Below are 20,688 nucleotides of genomic sequence, written 5' to 3'. Positions count from 1 at the left end.
TAACCTTATTATGGGGTCATTGTAAAAATCTTATCCAGAGATACTGTGAAGGACGTAGAACATAAAACACCCGATGGGAATAGAGAGAGAAAGGAATGGAAACGGCCGTAGTCATTTTTAATGAGCAGTTGTTACTACATGTTAAATCCATTAGGATCTAGACAGTCAGTATCACTCCTTCTTGTTGGATACTTCCATAAGAGTTCCATCAGCCTCGTAGTCCATTTGTGCTTCTAGTAGAGCTGGCTGAGGCCATGATACAATGCCCGGTCTTGGAGAGTGTGCGATCTTAGAAAAAAAACAATTGTTCATCATTGATGTACAATTAACCTACATGGTGCAACCATCATATTGTCGATAAGTCAAGCATCAATACTGAATGTCCATTCTGTGTGATTACATGATGCATATGGAGTTCTCTATTTTCTGAAGAAAATGTCTAATTGCTTCCATAGGGTTACTACTGGCCTGAGCTATACTTTTACAAACCTTCTCATAGAATATTATGGACATGTGACCCATGTTCCAGGTTTAGATGTTTAATCCAAGCCCTCTGCATTGGACATCCAATAGATAAACTGTTGCCTGGGTCAATTTGATTGCTATGCAATGGAATGAGATGGGCATCAGAGAACTGTTAAAGATTTTACATTTTAAAATTATGTGATAAACTTCACTATCGCTTCTTCACTGGAGTTTTCTTTATGATGTTTTCTTTATGATGTGCAGGCTTGAGTAGTACATGTATAGAGTAGGACTAAATGTCCTCAGTCAGGTTTGTGCAGAGCAAGTGCATCTAATGATGTGCTCACTCTATATTTTACAAGGAATTTGCTTATGGTGTCCACAGATGCAGGAAACATAGCACTAGCCTGGGACAGCAAGACAGGAGCTAAAATTTAGGACTTTGTTGCAGAACCTGGGACTGTTAGGGGTTCCGTAGTATTCCATATCGCCATTCATATCATGCAGAGATTGCGCTCAAGATATTTCTTGGACAACATTCTGACATGTGCACCGGCTGAGGCTGTGTCTGTATTCATTAAAAAAAATATTATAAAAAAACTAAACAAAGTGATAAATAATATATATTCATATTTATGATACTGGTAATATATTTCCATATCAATAGTCATTTTGTAGAGTCTATTGATGGTGATACAGTAGGGAAGATTGGTCAAAGTGTTCTGAAAGTGTCTTTTAGTTTTTGGTCTCTAATCTGTTCATAAGTTCTCTGTCTAAATTCCACCAATATTCACAGAAATGTCCATTTCAAATAATAATGCCAAATTAAGAGTAGAAGATAAAAGAGTTGTGAGTTAGAACACTTTTCTTTAAGGAAAAACTGATAGAAAGATTGAGAAATACAATGGTAAACACATTTAGGACATCAGTGCAGATCTATATCCTTACCTAGAATCTCTTGTGTGCTGATATGGAGCACAAAGGAGAAGTTCTGGATTGGTCTGGGTTAAAATTGGCATGAGACTGACCACACAGTGAGGAGAGACGTAAGATTTGGTAGTAAATACACGCAAGGAACTGGCAAAGGTAGACTCTTGGCGACCAGGAATTCATGGATTCCACTGGGGTTTATTTATTTAATTACTGTTGGTACTCAAATCCTTTGGCGCAAAAGCCCTGTGTTTCTAGATAAGCCTTTACATAAGTTTAATGACGATACTGGATTCCTCCTCAGAAGAAAAATAGTAACTCAGCCCAAGACATGAAGAAAAAGAAGGAACATTTATTGAAGCAAAATACAGTTAAGGCTTACAGGGTGATGGAATAAAGCAATCCGACGCGTTTCGTATCTACCCGGCACTTCCTCAGAGGCTCTTAGAGAGAATTTTTAATATGCTTTATTTTCTACTTGATAATTGGGCGGGAGTATGTCTGTGTTGTATGGAGATGCATACCTGTTGTATTTCCAGTGGTATTTGAGAAGACATGTAGAGGCCTCAGTCTTCCAAAAAAAGACTCACCCTAAGGAAGACTAAACATTGAGATATTTAACATCTATATTATTGTCTCGGGACAGAAGCAATGGCATTCTGTGAGTCGCACATCTGTCATCCCGCCCCATGAATAACCTGCTAAGTTCTAAGTGGTTACTTTTCTAGCAACCTATTTCATTACCCCTACTTATAACCTTTGTGTCACTTTACCCCACTCCATCTAGCATGTATGCTCATTGAGCAGGGCCCTCAATTCCTCTGTTACTGTGTTACTATACCCCACTCCCTCTAACATGTAAACTAACTGAGCGGGGCCCTCAATCCCTCTGTTACTGTGTCACTATACCCCACTCCCTCTAACATGTAAACTCACTGAACAGGGTCCTCAATCCCTCTGTTACTGTGTCACTATACCCCCCTCCCTCTAACATGTAAACTCACTGAGCAGGGCCGTCAATCCCTCTGTTACTGTGTCACTATACCCCACTCCCTCTAGCATGTAAACTCACTGAGCAGGGCCCTCAATCCCTCTGTTACTGTCACTATACCCCACTCCCTCTAACATGTAAACTCACTGAGCAGGGCCCTCAATCCCTCTGTTACTGTGTCACTATACCCCACTCCCTCTAGCATGTAAACTCACTGAGCAGGCCCTAAATCCCTCTGTTACTGTGTCACTATACCCCCTCCCTCTAACATGTAAACTAACTGAGCGGGGCCCTCAATCCCTCTGTTACTGTGTCACTATACCCCACTCCCTCCAACATGTAATCTCACTGAACAGGGTCCTCAATCCCTCTGTTACTGTGTCACTATACCCCCTCCCTCTAACATGTAAACTCACTGAGCAGGGCCGTCAATCCCTCTGTTACTGTGTCACTATACCCCACTCCCTCTAGCATGTAAACTCACTGAGCAGGGCCCTCAATCCCTCTGTTACTGTCACTATACCCCACTCCCTCTAACATGTAAACTCACTGAGCAGGGCCCTCAATCCCTCTGTTACTGTGTCACTATACCCCACTCCCTCTAGCATGTAAATTCACTGAGCAGGCCCTAAATCCCTCTGTTACTGTGTCACTATACCCCCTCCCTCTAAAATGTAAACTCACTGAGCAGGGCCTAAATCCCTCTGTTACTGTGTCACTATACCCCACTCCCTCTAACATGTAAACTCACTGAGCAGGCCCCTCGATCCCTCTGTTACTGTGTCACTATACCCCACTCCCTCTAACATGTAAGCCCACTGAGCAGGGCCCTCGATCCCTCTGTTACTGTGTCACTATACCCCACTCCCTCTAACATGTAAGCCCACTGAGCAGGGCCCTCGATCCCTCTGTTACTGTGTCACTATACCCCACTCCCTCTAACATGTAAACTCACTGAGCAGGGCCTCAGTCCCTCTGTTACTGTGCCACTACCCCACTCCCTCTAGCATGTAAGCTCATTGAGCGGGGCCCTCTGTTCCTGTGTGTCCATTTCTCTGGTTACAATTACGTGTCTGTTAGTCCACCCATTGTACAGCGCTACGGAATTTGCTGGCGCTATATAAACAATAAAATAATAATAATAATAATTTATAATTACAGCCCATGCAGTCATTAACTAACATTGTTTTTTTATCATTTACAGGTTTTCACAGGAATTTTTACAGCTGAAATGGTCTTCAAAATTATTGCCTTAGATCCCTATTACTACTTCCAGCAGGGCTGGAACATTTTCGATAGCATCATTGTATCTCTGAGCTTAATGGAGTTATGTCTTTCGAGCATGGGAAACCTATCAGTTCTTCGCTCATTCAGATTGGTAAACCTTATTTTATTATTTCACAGAAATCGTACAGTTCAGAATTTTGCAGCGTACAAGGCAGTTACAGGAAGTTAAGGGTAGATACAATGGGGGTGACGTAGAACTAAAAGAAAAATATTTTTTATCATTTTATCATTTACTAAGATGCATAAAAAAAGATGCATTAAATACATACATTTTTCAGGCTAGTATTTTATATTTAATTATTTTTTTGTTGTGCAGTAGGGTCGTAGCATAAACAGTGCATGTTGTATTAGCAAGGCTTACTTCACACACTTTTTCTGTATAAAATCAGGAAAGACATAAAACTAAACAATTTGCTAAGATAGTTTCTCAACCCGTGGTAGAAAATGTAACCAAGGGGTAAATGACCAATTGCCAATGACAGGGAAATGATCAATTAGAGAAGCCTCTGATTTTCAGCCGCGACTGCTCACAGACTCTCTGACTTGGGGGGAGGCAGTGTGTGTCTGTCACTTACATTAGCTCAGTGGCACTAATGGAAGGAGAACGAATACCTCTCCGGCTGTCTGATTGACAGCTAGGGAGGTGTTTTAGTAATAGCTCAGCTACCTACACTGTTAATAAATATGATGTTTTATTTCATCTTAAACGTAACAATGCATAATTAATTTTATTGGAATATTTACAAATGTATTATTATTTTAATTCTAACTTTGGACCTTGATACACATTCTGTTTCAAATACTACCAAGGTATAATTATCTTGTGCTATGGTGACATGCCTTGTGCAAATATTATAACATTACTAAAGGTATATTTTTTATTTATTTTACTTTCATTTATTACAGCTTCGAGTCTTCAAACTGGCAAAGTCTTGGCCAACATTAAATACACTCATTAAAATCATTGGGAATTCTGTTGGGGCTCTCGGTAACCTCACCCTCGTCTTAGCGATCATCGTCTTCATTTTTGCGGTCGTGGGAGTGCAACTGTTTGGCAAAAACTATCTCGATTGCGTTTGCAAAATCAATGATGATTGTATTTTGCCGCGATGGCATATGAGCGACTTTTTCCACTCCTTCCTCATCGTATTTAGAGTTCTTTGTGGAGAATGGATTGAAACCATGTGGGATTGTATGGAAGTAGCTGGACAGCCATTATGCATTCTTGTCTTCATGTTGGTCATGGTTATAGGAAACCTTGTGGTAAGTTTGTATTCTTTCTTATTATCAGTTATAAGGGCGGCCATAGCTGGCAGGGGGTAATGAGGGTTCTAGCTATTTTCCTATTTGTGGTTGACATACAAATCTTTTCTATTTAAATTCAGTATTGGGCAGAGGATTAAAGGAAAACTCCAAGTACCATAACCACTACATACATACTGTACTGGTTATGGTGCTAGAAGTACCCTTGCACCCTCCATTCCCCCACTGTAAGGAGTCCGATAGCATACACCAAGGGTGGACGAAATGTAGATCCCCATATGTTGTAGAACTACAACTCCCATGATGCTTTGCATGCCTTTAGAATACTTGAAGAATGGCAAAGCAGCATGAAAGTTGTAATTCTATACCTTTTTTGGGGCAACCCTGGCATACACCGTGGCAGGAATGTGAGAGTACTTCATGAAAAAATATGCCCCCCTTGCGGGTTCACTAGGTAAGAATGTGGCTACAAGCATTTGAGAGCAGCTGAAAGGCATGGGACTCTGACCCAGATCCATACAGCGCCACCTGCGAGCACGTATTATATCTGCAGAAACGGACTGTGATTATTACAGTTTTTCTTTAATTAATATGTATTTATGGTATAGCTTCATGTAAGTATAAATTAGTACAATATAGAAGCAACATTTCACATTATAATGGTAGTTTTCTTTTTATCTACAATTACATATATGTTATATATTTTTAAACATTTTCAGTATGATATCATTATTTTGCAATCCAATAAATAATTTTGTGCAAGCTTTTCAAATAATTTAATAGTTTTGGATGAACTTTTAATATGTTTTTTTTTTTTTTTAGAAAATATCATACCTATATTCCTAACTCTACAGTAGCCATGTACCTACTTAGTTTTAGCTCCCTCCAACCAGCAAAAAACACCCCAAATGTATTAAAATGAAAATAAATGATTTACTCATCTTATTTCCATAGCCGAGTATCCCTCTGAGCTGCCGCAGCCTCCTCCTCCCATGATATAGAGGAGCATAGAGGAGTGTTGGGAATTGTAGGCTCAGGTGCGGTGCTCGACACCATGTGCCCACGATTCTGCCGAAGAGAATTACTGCATGCAGTCCGTGACGGCACTGCGCATACATAGTATTATTACGTAAAGCCAATGTAAGGAATGACAGAAGGGTGAGGCATCGGAGGACAGGAAGATAAGCCTTGCTGCAGCATTCATTATAGACTATAGTGTGTGTGAGACCAGTGGAAAGCAGATTACAGTAGTCAAGGTGTGAGAAGATAGTGGCATGGACTAGCACCGCAGTCATCAGCTGAGGCACAATGCTGAATTTCTATAACTCTCCAAAGGGTTAATATCACCAGCCGCTACTGTTACTGTTACTTACTGTTACTTCCTTTTACAATTGTTGATCGAGCCCCAGCAGTTTAAAGCAAACAGAAAAATCATGAAGAAGTCAACAGCTAAAAACTGCCAGGTCAATGCTGGAGTGGTTGAATGATAATTACACGCATTATCTTTGGCAAATGTAATGTAAAGTCGAAAACATGTTGAGGTTTAGGAATTAATGGGAGATACATTTCCCTTAGCTGTCAAAAAGGTCAGATGTCCTGAAGGCCATACATGAGGTCAACAAGTAGAGTGTCAGAAAACAGATCCACAGATCTATATGTTATTATCTGCACGTTTTGTCAGGTAAATGTATATCGCAAATTTTATATAATTATCTTTGCTCAAGAAAGTAAAAAAAGCAAAAATAAATTATTTGCAACAGATTTGGAATTGATGTGAGGTCCAAAATTTTCAATAACTGAAGACAAACGTAATATTACAAAACAGTTATTGTTTAAAATTCTTTTTGTTGTGCAATTGCATTACAAAACAACAGTATGCACAAATGTGCGGCATAAGAAGATCATCATAAGCTGTGATAAAGTGTGATAAATCTGCACAAATATTTATATTAAGGAGACACACTTAGTGAATGTTGTCCAACAGAGTGTTCCACCCCAGATGGCTCCAAGAGGAAAATGTGAACTTCCAGAGCTGAATAGAACATAGATTACTATAACAATATAAAAAGAATGCTCTGAAAATGGTGGAAATGAATAAGCAACAACAAAATAACAATTAGTAAACTGTCAAACCAGAGCTCCACCGTGAGTCAGCCAGGTTAGTATGAGAAGAGATTGAGCAAGACATCCAGCACGCCATTTAGCCTCTGCCCACCATAGGCAGTACACAGTCCCACAAAATGGTGCAATACTGCAACAGCAACCCACTGCTGTCTTCCCCTCCTCACTTCAAGCCGCTGGGGAAGTCTAAGCTTGCCATGTGTGCGCCCAGCTCTGATGTAGGCCTATGTAGAGCCCTCTTCAATGTTTGCCCATGCAGTCTATGCCACCTTAGAGAGACCAAAACCATGGGCTGGCTCCTGGGACATCGAGATGGACTCTTAGATGAGTGAACTGGTAACAGGCACAGCTTTCTTGAGTTGCAGCTTCCGCCAGAAATTGTCAAAGATTCTGTCCAGCTTAGACAGAGCTCTGGGCATCGCTTCTTTGTAATCAACGGAACACTCGGCATCCGCCATTTTTAATGTGCCAATCATGAAACAATTGCTGATCGCAGTAGTATTGCATGTCCCTAGTGGAGTTAGGGAGTCTCCAGGGTGTAAACAGGGACACCCCCCGCTGGTCTAAGGGGGGGGGGGGGTAGCTTGTTGCCAGCTTGATGGTGCCAATAATCCGCTTCTGTGGGACCGGGAGGTCGGCTGTCTCTTTGTTCTACAGCACCTAGTAGGCCATACTCTTTGCAGCAGATAACTCAGTCTGGACATCTGCAATTGACCGCTAGAAGCACCCTCAAGCAGGAAACTGGAGTAAATCGTATATTTCATTAAGAAACACTCAGAAAACACATCCAGTCGCCATTACGATTTAAAGGAAAATACTCAGTAAATAAAATAAGATGGAGAGGAGAGTTAAACAATTTAACCCCTTAAGGACACATGACGTGTGAGACATGTCATGACTCCCTTTTATTCCAGAAGTTTGGTCCTTAAGGGGTTAAAAAGCATACTAGTTTGTTTTTATGGTAGTTTCCTATACCTTTAACCCCTTATGGACCAAACTTCTGGAATAAAAGGGAATCATGACATGTCACACATGTCATGTGTACTTAAGGGGTTAAAAGAGTGTGAATATTCATAATTGCGACTGACACTGTAGTGTTCTACTGTATCTGTACTCGTTTCAGCTAGAATGTGACATGACGTTTTTAGAGCCCCAGTTCTGTCCCACTTTGTGGGATCTTTGCCTTAATACTTTGATGGATCAAATGTCCCAGTTACAATGATGATGACTAAAATACTGCATGTCTAAACAACCTATGAGTGGTCATATATCTATCTCAGGTTTTGACGTTTCGGTGCAGGAACCTGCATACTCACTGGTGCTGGAGCATAGTGAGTGAGTTTTCTCCATAAGAATATATTAAAACATAAACAAACAAACAGAACAGTGACATGATACATGAAAAATGTAATTTCACGGTCAACGCCCAAAATATAACAGAACATTTTTGGTATTTTAGAAATAGATTTTATAAATAATTAAATAATAATAAAAAAAAAATACATGAGTGCACAAATACTTTATACAAGCTATTTCAGAAATATATTTTAGATCTCTCGTCTTACACCAAAATCTCTCCCTAAGCTGATTCATTTCAGAAGGACAAATATGTATAAACTGATAAGGATTTTCACATAAAAAGAGGAGATGGACATTTTTATAAATTCAACTACCTATGTCTTGGTTAATTTTTATGCACAAGTTCCTTAAAATAAAAATTTTACTGCGATCTGTAAAATCCTGGAAATTTTTTTTTTCCTATCGAATCCAGCATAGGTCTGTACGAAGGATAAATTATAACAGATTAATGGTTCTAATGCTCTGTGTTAATCAATAGGGACGCTATAAAGGAAAAAGTGAGAATTGGGTCTGGACCATTTTAACTCAGACCTTTTGCTCACTCAAAGTGCACACTAATCGATGCAGAGAGAGATCAGTCATTGGAACTTGGGATTGAGTTTTAGCAACATCTCACTGTGTCTATAGAACTATGTCAATGAATATATCAATAAATAATCAAACTGAAATAAATGCAGTTTTGAACTTGTGGCTTGTGTCTGAAAAATAGGGGAGTTTACCGTTTACATTTTTTACTTAGGTAAGCGTTCAGTTTTTGTCTAAAATGATCAAATGTCATTTCTAAATTGGATGTAAAGCATCAATATAATTTTATTAGTTAAGCTGAACAATTATAGATAAATCCATGGGATGAGCTGGTCTCCAAAATGGACACTTCCGTGTTGTGGCACAGTTGAAAAGCCCTGTCCTCCCACTAGATGGAGGCACAGAGAGAAGGTCAGGAAGCATTCGCGAGTAAACTGTATCCATACTCAGCCTACCTCCTTATACGGTAAGAATGATGCAAATGCACAGTGGAGGCAATGAGTTATTTATACTGAGTCCCAACCATGTAGTCTCGCTGAAGTTATGGGACATCTGGTGGATGTAGAAAGATGCTACTGAAAAGCATACAGTGACATGAGATGATGGAATACACTGCACTTTAAATTAATGAAGAGATGGATACAGAAAGTTGCTTATAATCGCAGAGCTTGACTGTTTTTTTGGATATAATGAGATTTATACCATGCAATAATTAATTTTGTTACAAAGTGTCAAAAAAGAGACCTGTATCTACACCCTCAGAGTGATCGTCTCCCACCAACAGAATGACGGTGTTCATTCTCATTTATCTTCAGGAAACATTCGATTTGTTCATTCCAAAAGAGAATTCACTTGTGCAAACCTGCCAGTCATTTGTGTTTAATACTACAACATATTGCAAAAAATAAAATATATAAATATTTATATAAAAATTGGGTAAAAGTTAAGCTTATCACTCGCTCCTTCCTTTTATCAAAGGCTTTGTGTATGTGGAACACCATTTGGCAGCCGGTCTATACAGATGGTTCTTCTGTATTTATGAAAATCAGGAATCAATGAGAGTATTTTTTCAATTTTTTTTTACAAAACACCACCTTTGATAAAAGCTGTAGGAGGCCTTAATGAAAACCTGCAGTTTGTTTGATGCTCGCGTACCATTCAGAGAGGCTTCCCCCTCAGTCTTACTGGTCGTTCATTTAACATTCTCATAATCCTCACATTCCTGCTCACTCTTCTCTACTGTATTTCATTTTCCCTGAAATGGGATGCAAAGCAAGAAATATTAATTGTTCTTTTCAGATAGATTGGAACTCAATTTCCAATTAATAACGTAATCCTGATTTCTTCCAAACACAATGAAGTGTACTTTGTTCAATTAAAAAATGTTCAGTTTTAAGATGGATCTTTATGTGCTTTAGCAACTTAAATGTCAGAGTTCTCAGAGGGGGCAATGTGTTGTGCGACCTTGTTTAACCTTTTCTTAAAGGGTTAAAATAGTTAAACCACTGAACCTAGAAGGGGGGTTACTGGTCATTTATTGTGTCACATGCATTCTTTTGGATACGCAAATCAGGAACTGGAGTGTTTGCTCGGAGAAATCCGAATTTGCTTCCTGATCAATTTAATATCGACTCTGTCGTTTAAAGATTGTTCGGTACGAACAACACTAAAGAGGCGAACCCCTAATTACATATGCAGCAATATGATAAAATGTAATCAGAGTTTACAATTTCAAGTATTACACTACTAGCCAAGCTTTAAACATTACTTGCCACTAAAAACCTAAAGAGTCCATGGCACACTCACTAGGGATACATTTCTACCTGCCAGGGCTATATTTTCACTTGCCACTAGCTAGTGGTTAGTGGAAATGTTAAGCGCTGAACAATAGCCTTGATTTAGTGGGTGTGAAATATATAGATGTATATTAATATAATATTCACTTCCTAGCAGAGTTACTGTATCTCATAAAATTTCTTCTATTGGAGCAGTTTCACATTCAAGTACCTGTGCACCTACCTTGTAAAGGTAGATGCCCATCACAAGTATACATTTCACTGCATTAAGCTTAGACCAGCGTCTTCTGTTATGTTCCAGCTTTTACTTATCGGCATAAAGCATTTAAAGTTTCCTTCCATATAGTAACAGGGATGCGCTTACTTGTAAATATGACCTATACAGCCAATCTCGCCTGCATTGAAACTACAACAATTAGCCCCAAATTTGCTGTTGGACTACAAGATCTCTGATGCATCGCCCACCTACAGCTGTTTGTCATCAATTACTTGCATCATTTGCTTCTCATTATGCAGGTATGCAGGAACATATCAATGTTTTTTAAATAACCAAATAATTGGTTAGTGGAGACTTTTCCGACGCACTTTACTTTTTTTAATTCATTTTTTTAAATAAGCCACAATAGAATGTGTGATCTCTGCTGGTACAGTCAGTAATAGCAGGTTGTAAATGCAGACAATGGCTGTATCCAGTACCAGACATGTTTCGTAGGTTTACCTCTTATTATACGATGTTTGCCAACTTAATCATACCGCATCTTCTTTATTTAAGAGAGAAAGCTATCATCCTACGCAGGCACAATACAATGGCTCATATTTCCTTACTCATGAAACCAGACTCCGACCTTTTCCAATGGAATAATTATAGGCCAATTAGGCTAATGAATAGCAATTTAAAATTGCTCGCAAAATTGTTGTCAACATATTTTCACAGGGTTAATTTATAAAGATCAAGTAGGCTGTAGACACTTGTGATAAACACAGGGTGATGACCGCTGTGCGATTAGTTTAACCCTTTAAAAGTCAGCCGGAATTTCTTGAATAAAAACCTGCAGTCAACTTAGAGAGGAGAAAAGGCAGTCGTGGAAAATGGGGTACGGAGGTTGATTGCACTTTTATATAGACACATTGCTGCTTTTACCACGTAGTGTTTTTTTTAACAACAAACACAACATACAATAAAACACAGAATTACAGAATGATAGAAAACTCTCTTATAAACATACAGGGTATTATTTACCATACAGGGCATAGAGGGTATTTAAATCAGCTTATGGCATTCACGTTAACCTCCTAACTACTCTAAAATCCACCTCCTTCTCTATCTACCCAATCAGCGCTCATTCTCATTTTACTATGGCTTCACAAATATGACCTTTCCCGTGTGCAGAGAGGGATACCTGCCCTGATGCTTAGTCCTATATTTTGATATCCCTGATATGATTTATTTTTCTCATTTATCGTTTTTATTGAGCAAAATTTACATCACATATCACGATAAACATTTCACAGTACAATACAGTACATCTGCGCAGACAGTACGTAGAGACGTCTTCGAATTAACTTTTGCGCCTGTACAGAAGGCCATTCATTGTTGGGTGGCAATAACTGTGATGCATACCGTATTGACATTGCTTGTCAGAATTTTCTAACTGGGAAAGGGATGGGTACAGAAGAGAAAAGGGATGGGGAAGGGGATGCCCTGGGTACATTCCATTGATTACTAACATTAGCATCTCAGCAACCTAGCGTTCCCTCCTCTGAACCTTGTTTTTCAATGTATGCCGTTTGCCATTTTCTTGTCTTCCCTACTTTACAGCCAACACTCCCATTCCCGGGTATATTTGTCAAGGCAACCTTTCATCTTACTAGCCATCTTTTCATATGCACTAATTGCATCCATTTTGGCGATAACAGTTTCTATTTGGGGAGCTTGCTTGCTCTTCCAGTTGCCTGCCAGAACTACCTTGGCCACCGTCAAGACATTTAGAATCACTTTTTTGTAGGGGTGTGTGTCTATATTTGGTATAATGTGTAATAGGTATTTTTCTGGTTGTAGGGGAATGCCTGTGTTAGCCCTGTGTGAAATTATGGATTGGACCTGCTTTCAAAAGTTGTTCAAAATGGGACATGTCCAGAATATGTGGAGCAAGGTACCAGTGTCCGACTCACACCTCCAGCATAGGTTCACTGCGCCTGAGTACATGGTCGCCAATCTCTGTGGGACTAAATACCACCTCATAGTTATCTTACTGTATGCCTCCCACAGCGAGAGACTACTCGATGCCTGTTTGGTGTGCCGCATAGCAGACTGCCACTCTTCTGGGGAGAATTGGCTACCTAGGTCTTTTTCCCATTTTGTCATATAGGGTATTTTTTCTGGTGCGTTACCTGCTATGATTGCGTTATAACAGACGGATAACGGTTTCGCTAGCTTGTTTAGGGATAGGTGGTTTGGCTGGAGTGTTGGTGCGAAATTTCTAGCGGCTGTTTGCTTGTAGTGAGTAAGCACGATATTCTTAATTCTTAAGTATCTAAATAGTTCTTTAGTGTCTAAACCTAACTCGCTTTGTAGGTCAGCAAAGTGTTTTATGTCATCGCCTGACATCAGGTCCTCTACCAGTACCGCTCCTTTACTTAGCCATTTTCCTATTTGTAGGCCTGGGGAATAGGCTGCTAGTGCTGTGATTGGCGCTTTCTTGAAAAGGTTCGCCGAGTCTAGCACCATCGGGCTCCAGGCTTTCCACGCCTTGAGCATGGTAACCGAGCAACGGATGTGCGGGCCTGTAGATGTTTGGGGCACGGCATTTGTCCACAAATAATGGGCAGTGTCATGTGTTTCAAGGCATGCATTCTCCAATGACAGCCAGAGTGGGTTGTGTGAGGGGTTGTGATTTCTGAGAAGTCTTATTCCCTGCGCTAAGAAGGATGCTTTGTAGTATGCATTGATGTCGGGCATGCCTAGTCCGCCTCTAGCGTAAGGAAGTCCCAGGCACCCTTTAGCTACCCTTGGGGGTTTCCTTTTCCAAATGTGTGCGTTTACTGTGCTTTGGAATAGTTTGATCAGTGAGTTCGGAAGTGATATGGGCAGGGTCCTAAAAAGATACAGAATGTGTGGCAGTGTCATCATTTTGATAAGGTTGATACGGCCTAGCCAGGATGTATTCAAGCCTTCCCACTTTTCAAGGGTGTTCTTAATCTTGTGTATCATGGGATAGTGATTCTCTTTGGTCACATGCTGGAGGGTTTTTGTTAGTTTGACACCTAGGTATTGTATGGAGTTCGTGCGCCAGTCAAAGGGATTATGCGGTTTTAAAGTCCCCAACACAGTTTTCGACAGGTTTATTGGCAAGGCCTGCGTTTTAGTGACATTGTTTTTGTAGTATGAAACCTTCCCATAACCTACTAACGTTCTCATGAGTGAAGGCAAGGAGGACTCTGGTTTTGTGATAAATAACAATACGTCATCGGCAAACAGAGCTAGTTTTTTGGTGCCCCCTGGTGTGCTCAGCCCTTGTATGGTAGGATCCTGTTTCACTATCCTAATTAGAGGTTCTAAGCATAGAATGAAAATTAGGGGGGATAGAGGGCAGCCTTGTCTGGTGCCGTTACGTATGGCCAGTCTTTCAGAGATAAATCCTGTGCTAAATACCTTAGCTGAAGGGTTTTGATACAGTGCCATTATGCTAGATCTGAATGTCGGAGGAAACCCCATTCTGGTTAGAGTAAGTAGCATATACCCCCAGTGCAATCGGTCAAAAGCCTTCTCGGCATCAAGTGCTAGTAAAAGTCCTGCCTGGTGTGATGTGTTTGCCCAGTCTATCAGGTTCAGGAAGTGCCTAGTGTTGTCGCCGACTTGTCGGCCTTGGACAAATCCCGCCTGCTCCTCTGAAACGAGAGCTGGGAGGATCGGTTTGAGCCTAGAGGCAATGAGTTTGGCATAAAGTTTAGTGTCAGCATTCAGGAGTGAGATTGGGCGCAGGTTTGCGCAGTGTGTGGGGGGTTTATTGGGTTTGGGTAGTGTCACTATATGTGCTTCTAACATTTCTGGTGGCATGATTCCTGTCGATTTTATGTGGTTAAACATTTTGGTAAGGGGTGTGAGTACTTGTTTGGCCAGTTTGATGTAGTAATAGTTTGACATCCCATCCGGTCCCGGGGCTTTGTGTTTAGGCAGGGACCTAATTGCAGAATCCACTTCGTCCTCAGTGAAGGGGCTTTCCAGTTGTTCGCATTGCGTTTGTGTCAGACTATCTAGGGGAGCTTTGTCTAGGAAATGGCCTATCTCGTCCTCTGTTGGTTGATGTGTGGCTAAGTCCTTGTCTAGTTGGTAAAGTGCGGCATAGTATTTTGCTAGTTCGTTCACTATGTCCTGAGGGTTATAAAGTTTGTCTCCTGTAGCAGAGGTTATGTACGGGATTTTGGATTGTAGTTTTGTCTGTTTCGCCTTGCTGGCCAATAGTTTCCCAGCTTTGTTGCCCATAATGTAGTACGATTGTTTTAACGACCTCAAGTGTTTTTCTGTGGTTGTGAGATGGAGGCTATGAAGTGTTGCGCGAAGTGTCATCAGTCGCGTGTGCGTTGCTAGTGTGGGTTTTGTTTTATTAATGTTTTCTGCTATGGCTAGTTCTTGCTCAGCTTTATGCAGAGCCGTGTTGTGGGATCGCTTTGTTCTAGCCCCTAATTGGATCAGTTCACCCCTCATGACCGCCTTATGGGCTAGCCATTGTGTGGTAACCGACGACGAGCACTGGGTATGGTCAGCAAAAAAGTCTTCTACCCGGGCCCTTAGTCTGCGGAGGTGCTCTGGGGTGTCCAGTAGGCTATCATTTAGGCGCCATGTACCCCTACCCCTAGCAGGATACGGGATACGCATTGTTATGACCAGTGGGGCATGGTCGGACCACGTTATCGGTCCTATGTGCGCTCTCGTGGCAAAGGGCAGTGTTTTGATGTCGAGTAGGCATAGATCTATTCTCGTGTAAGTTCTATGGACCATTGAATAAAATGTGTAATCCCTCCCACTTGGATTAAGATTTCTCCAGGTGTCATAAAAGTCATGTCCATGCATCAAGTCCTGAAGATGCAGGCCTAGTGAAATCGAGTGCTGTTGCGGGCGTTTGTCACCTTCTCTCCTAATGTCTACCTCTGGGTCCGGGGCACAGTTAAAGTCCCCGCTTATGATCGTGTGACCCACTTTAATCCCGTCAAGTTTTCTAAATACCTTGTTAAGGAAGGATTTTTGTCTGTCGTTGGGCGCGTATATTGAAGCTATAGTCACCGATAACCCGTTCAGGGAGCCCACTAGTATCAATAGTCTCCCGTCCTTGCTAGCATACTGTTTGGTTGGTGTGAAGGCCCAGTCTCTATGGAAATAGATGGCAACACCTTTGGCTTTGGTCGCGGACATAGCGTGGTAGCCTTGGGGGTATGACTTGATATTGAATGTCGGAGGTTTTGTGATACAAAAGTGCGTCTCTTGGAGACTCACAACTGCTGCTTTGGATTTGTTCATTTCTTGTACCACCAACCTCCTTTTATGGGGACTATTAAGGCCTTTAACGTTTAATGTTAATATAGTTAGGGAATCATCCATGATCTTGGTGTGAAACTATGCTGTACCAGGGCATTGGGGCAACATTCACACCTTGCAACCAGGTGTAAGAAACTGTTCCAGGGCAAGGAGAGGGGGTGGAGTATAGAGTAAATAGGGGTGTGAAAAGGGGAAAGGGGTAACCAAAGTATGTACATAGCGCCTTTAAGAAAACTGGCGCTCTACGTGGGTGAGGTGCGAGCGGGCATACTTTTCCCCTCACACTGCTCATCCTGGGGTCGTACCTAGATAGTACGGCCGAGTGCAAACAGCCTAATTCCTTATAAACTTGAATTTACCCTAACAATCTGGGGTTTTAAACATATGTCCTTAAACAGTTGTAACAAATTCCCATACCCCTGTCCCACCATTCTCTTGACATTACACTGACATGAGGCATACTATCGTCTTGTCGCTGAGGTTGGGCTACCTTGTGCCCCCCTCGTGCTACAACCCATGAGGAAGCTGCGAGGCTCCTTTCGTTATGTAGCCACCCCGAACCCTATCCTCGCGGGTGGTGCGAATTGGGTTAGCCCCGCACCATGGAGTCCCGCTACCTCGGTACTAGGGCAGAACAGGTATTATGCAGTTATTAACATGGTACAGTATATACATACTCACAACCAGTTACGTTAGCATGTTAGATATCAGAAGAGTAGCCATGGGCCAGAGAGTCCTTTAATAGTTCAGTATTTGCCGTGGGATGGCGGCATGAGTTTGCCGGAACAGAACCCAGAGTCTCAATACTTTCCACGTGGTGAGCTCGCCATCTGCCATTCCGCCTGCGGCCTTTTCGGAGTTGCTGTGTTCGAAGCGTCCTGTGGTGGTGGTGGTAACGGGAACAGGCCCCATTCCTTCAGCAAGCGCATTCCCACCTCAGGTTCGTTGACAGTGTGTGTTTTGGCATTCCTCCAAACGAGTAGCTTTGTCGGGTATCCCCATCGATATGGAATGTCGTTGTTCCGCAATGTCTTAGTCACATTGATGAACTCCCTCCGCCTGCTCATAGTCATAGCCGACAAGTCTGCAAATAGTTGAACGCTTGCATAAGGTTCAGGCAACGTGGCTATTTTCCTCGCCGCTTGCAGAAGGGAGTCTTTAGTCTTGTAATAATGGAACCTCGCTACCACGTCTCGTGGCGTGTCTTGACGTAGATTTTGCGGCTTCGGTAGCCTGTGGGCACGGTCCATCAGCCGTTCTTGGTCCGATGTATCTGGTACCAGGGACTTGCAGAGAGATAATAGGTAGTGAGGCAGTTGGTCTCTAGTTACACTTTCTGGAATTCCGCGGAAACGAACATTGTTCCTGCGGGAACGGTCTTCCATATCCGCCATCTTCCTTTTCAGGATTTGCTGATCTTCCATCAGAGACTGTACTGTGTCTGCCAGCGTATCATGTGCAGCACAGATATCATCAGTGCGGGCTTCCAGGTTGTTAGTTCTTTCACCCAGATCCGCAATTTCCTTTTTAATGTCATTAGTGGCTTTCTTTAGGTCAGATTGCAGAATAAGCCTGAAGTCTTGCAACATTGCGTAAAGTTTCTTCTCTGTGACTGGGGCGTCGGTGTAGCGCTGCTCCTCGAGCTCTACATGAGGGCTTGAGGCCTGTGCCTCCTCCAGCTCCTCGCCGCCGCCATCTTGCGCCGGCCGCGACCGGTCTTTTTTCGTTGATCTGATCGAGTCCGTCAGCTTTGTCTGCTTCGCTCGAGACATGATAGGTAGGAGAGATAAGTTGCTTCAGTATTTCCCCTTTTGCTGGGGGTAAAAGCTGCTTTTATTCAGGCTGTGGCTGTTTCGGACCGGGAGCTCTCACTCCATGCGTCCGTTCACCTCGGCAGTTGGACACGCCCCCCCTGATATGATTTATTATTATTATCATGAATATTATCGCTACCATTCATTTAGCACCGATAATTATACAGAGCCAATATTTATTTAATGCAAACATTTTGCACAGTGTTTTGCAAATATACAATGAGAATATTTAACAATCCCGACAATTTGTAAATAAGTGTAACTTTTTATAATTTATGTAATTTACGTACACTTGCAAGGTGAAGAAGGCCCTGCTCAAACAAGCTGAAAGTCTTACAATCCCCTGTCACCCGATTGTTCCTTCCACATTGCTCCTACTAACCAACTTACTGTCAATACCGTGCTTGGCAGATTGCTCTGCAATTTATACGTTTATACGTCTATATATGTTCCAGAAATACAGTTTATAAAGGCAGAGGGAGGTGTGCACATTGAATCACTGCAGAAGACTGTCTACATTGTATCTATAGGCAGCAGGAATAAAAAAAAAAGAAAAAAGATTTTTTTTATAATAAATATCTATGAGCCTTTAACCCCTTAAGGACACATGACATGTGTGACATGTCATGATTCCCTTTTATTCCAGAAGTTTGGTCCTTAAGGGGTTAAAGGGACGCTATAGTCACCTAAACAACTTTAGCTTAATGAAGCAGTTTTGGTGCATAGATTATGCCCCTAAAGTCTCACTGCTCAATTCTCTGCCATTTAGGAGTGAAATCACTTTTGTTTCTGTTAATTTAGCCCTAGCCACACCTCCCCTGGCTGTGACCCTAACAGCCTGCATGAAAACAATGGTTTTATTTTAAATAAGATGTTAACTTACTTTAAGGGTTTTATCTCCTGCACTGTAAATTGAACTTTAGTCGCATGAAAAATGTCCCTGCAAGATCTAGCAAGTTACAGTGCAGGAGATAAGAAACTCTAAATTAAACAACATGAGCAATAAAGAAAGTGTAATCATTAGATCTCACTTTACAGGAAGTGTTTAGGAAGGCTGTGCAAGTCACATGCAGGGAGGTGTGGCTAGGGCTGTGTAAACAAAGTGATTTAACACCTAAATGGCAGAGAATTAAGCAGTAAGACTCCAGGGGCATGATCTATACACCAAAACTGATTCATTAATCTAAAGTTGTTTTGGTGACTATAGTGTCCCTTTAGTTTGAAATGTAGCTTATCTTTAGTATCTGTGATATTCCCCTTCCGCGTCTAATCAATTTTTATCCTTTGATTTTGGATTCATAAACAACACAGTTATAGTGAAAAAAAATTGCAAGTGGTTTTACACTTTCTCTGCCAAAAAAATAAATATCAAAAGCACTTCTTCTGACTAAAAACGAGGAGCTTCCATAGAATTTAATGAGTGTCTGCCCTAATTATTTCACCTCTTACAAAACAAGTGAGTGACTCATTAATAGATACATCTGCATACTAGATTTAGTGACATTAAGGAGATTGTCTTAATTGTGTCTATGTGAAAAGGAAAAAAACGCTAAGTGAAAGCACTTTGTTGAAATGCAATTATGTTCAGGGAAAGTATTTTGCAAAAGTGAAAGTTTTTAACTTATTGGAAACCTTCTTGTATGTAATCAATGAACAATTGGGTAATTCTATACTAATTACATAGGTGAGCTCTGCATGCCAACCAATATTGCACGCGGCTAAGTGAATTGTGCACAGATGTCAGGGAAGCAGAGTGTGTGAAAAGAGCAGGTATTGTGCGTTCAGTGGCTCCAGAAAAGGAACAGATGTTCTAATAGTTACAATGTTTAATTTAAAGGGACATTCCAAGCACCATAACCACTAGACTCGTTGCTTAGGTAAGAGTGGCTTGTTGTCCCCAGTTTCCTTTTAAGAAATTGCTTATGAGTACTATAAGGAGAGAGAAGAGGCTGTCTCTAAATCGTGTATGGGAAATCGTTAAAAAATCATTAGAAAAAATATATGTGGTTTAATAAGATACTCAAGACACACACAATGACTGACGAAGTTGCTAGTCACTCCTGTCTCAGTAGTGGATACCTGAGGCAGACACGGTGGCTGCAGCTAGACAAACTACGTGAAGATGGGTACAGACGGGAAGACAATAAACAGAACATAAATGGACAAAAGACAGGGCAAGAACCACACTACACTAGTAAGTTAGTCCCCACAGCAGGAGTAGTACAATGCATACGATATGATTGCCTTGTTACGATTGACTGGCAGGATCGTAACGTGTGAATGCAGAGTAACTAGAGTCTCAAACGGAAATACCAGTATGGCTGCAATATGCCAGAAATACCCCTACCTCTGAGAGAATAGGGGAAATCTGTAGTCAATACCGGGTATAGGGTGGGAACTTAGTTTTGGGTGGGTGCGCTGTGCAACATATAAAGGTTAAAAACGTATATCCTCTTAGGGAAAGTAACGCTTGTAATCAACTCTGGCGTTCCTATATTAGTAGAGGGTATAGTGGTAGGTCAGCATCCCGGTATGCAACTGGTAAACTGTATGTAACAGTGTCTGTATAGGGATATATCCTGATATACAGCTTGTGAAATACAT

General features: G+C 41.3%; 1 protein-coding gene across 3 annotated transcripts in view; it reads left to right on the top strand.

Annotated features, from left to right (window-relative positions):
- The window catches only part of LOC134609180 (sodium channel protein type 4 subunit alpha-like), a 362,813-nt gene that overhangs the window by 200,346 nt on the left and 141,779 nt on the right, over nt 1-20,688 (top strand). For all 3 annotated transcript variants that reach the window (XM_063452713.1, XM_063452712.1, XM_063452711.1), the window contains 2 exons: nt 3,591-3,764; nt 4,580-4,936. In XM_063452713.1, coding sequence (XP_063308783.1) covers nt 3,591-3,764; nt 4,580-4,936 — 531 coding nt within the window. The remainder of the gene's footprint in view (nt 1-3,590; nt 3,765-4,579; nt 4,937-20,688) is intronic.

Source organism: Pelobates fuscus, chromosome 4 (genome assembly GCF_036172605.1).
Source record: "Pelobates fuscus isolate aPelFus1 chromosome 4, aPelFus1.pri, whole genome shotgun sequence".
In the NCBI taxonomy this organism is placed as follows: Eukaryota; Metazoa; Chordata; class Amphibia; order Anura; family Pelobatidae; genus Pelobates; species Pelobates fuscus.
This window is presented reverse-complemented; position numbering and strand designations above follow the sequence as displayed.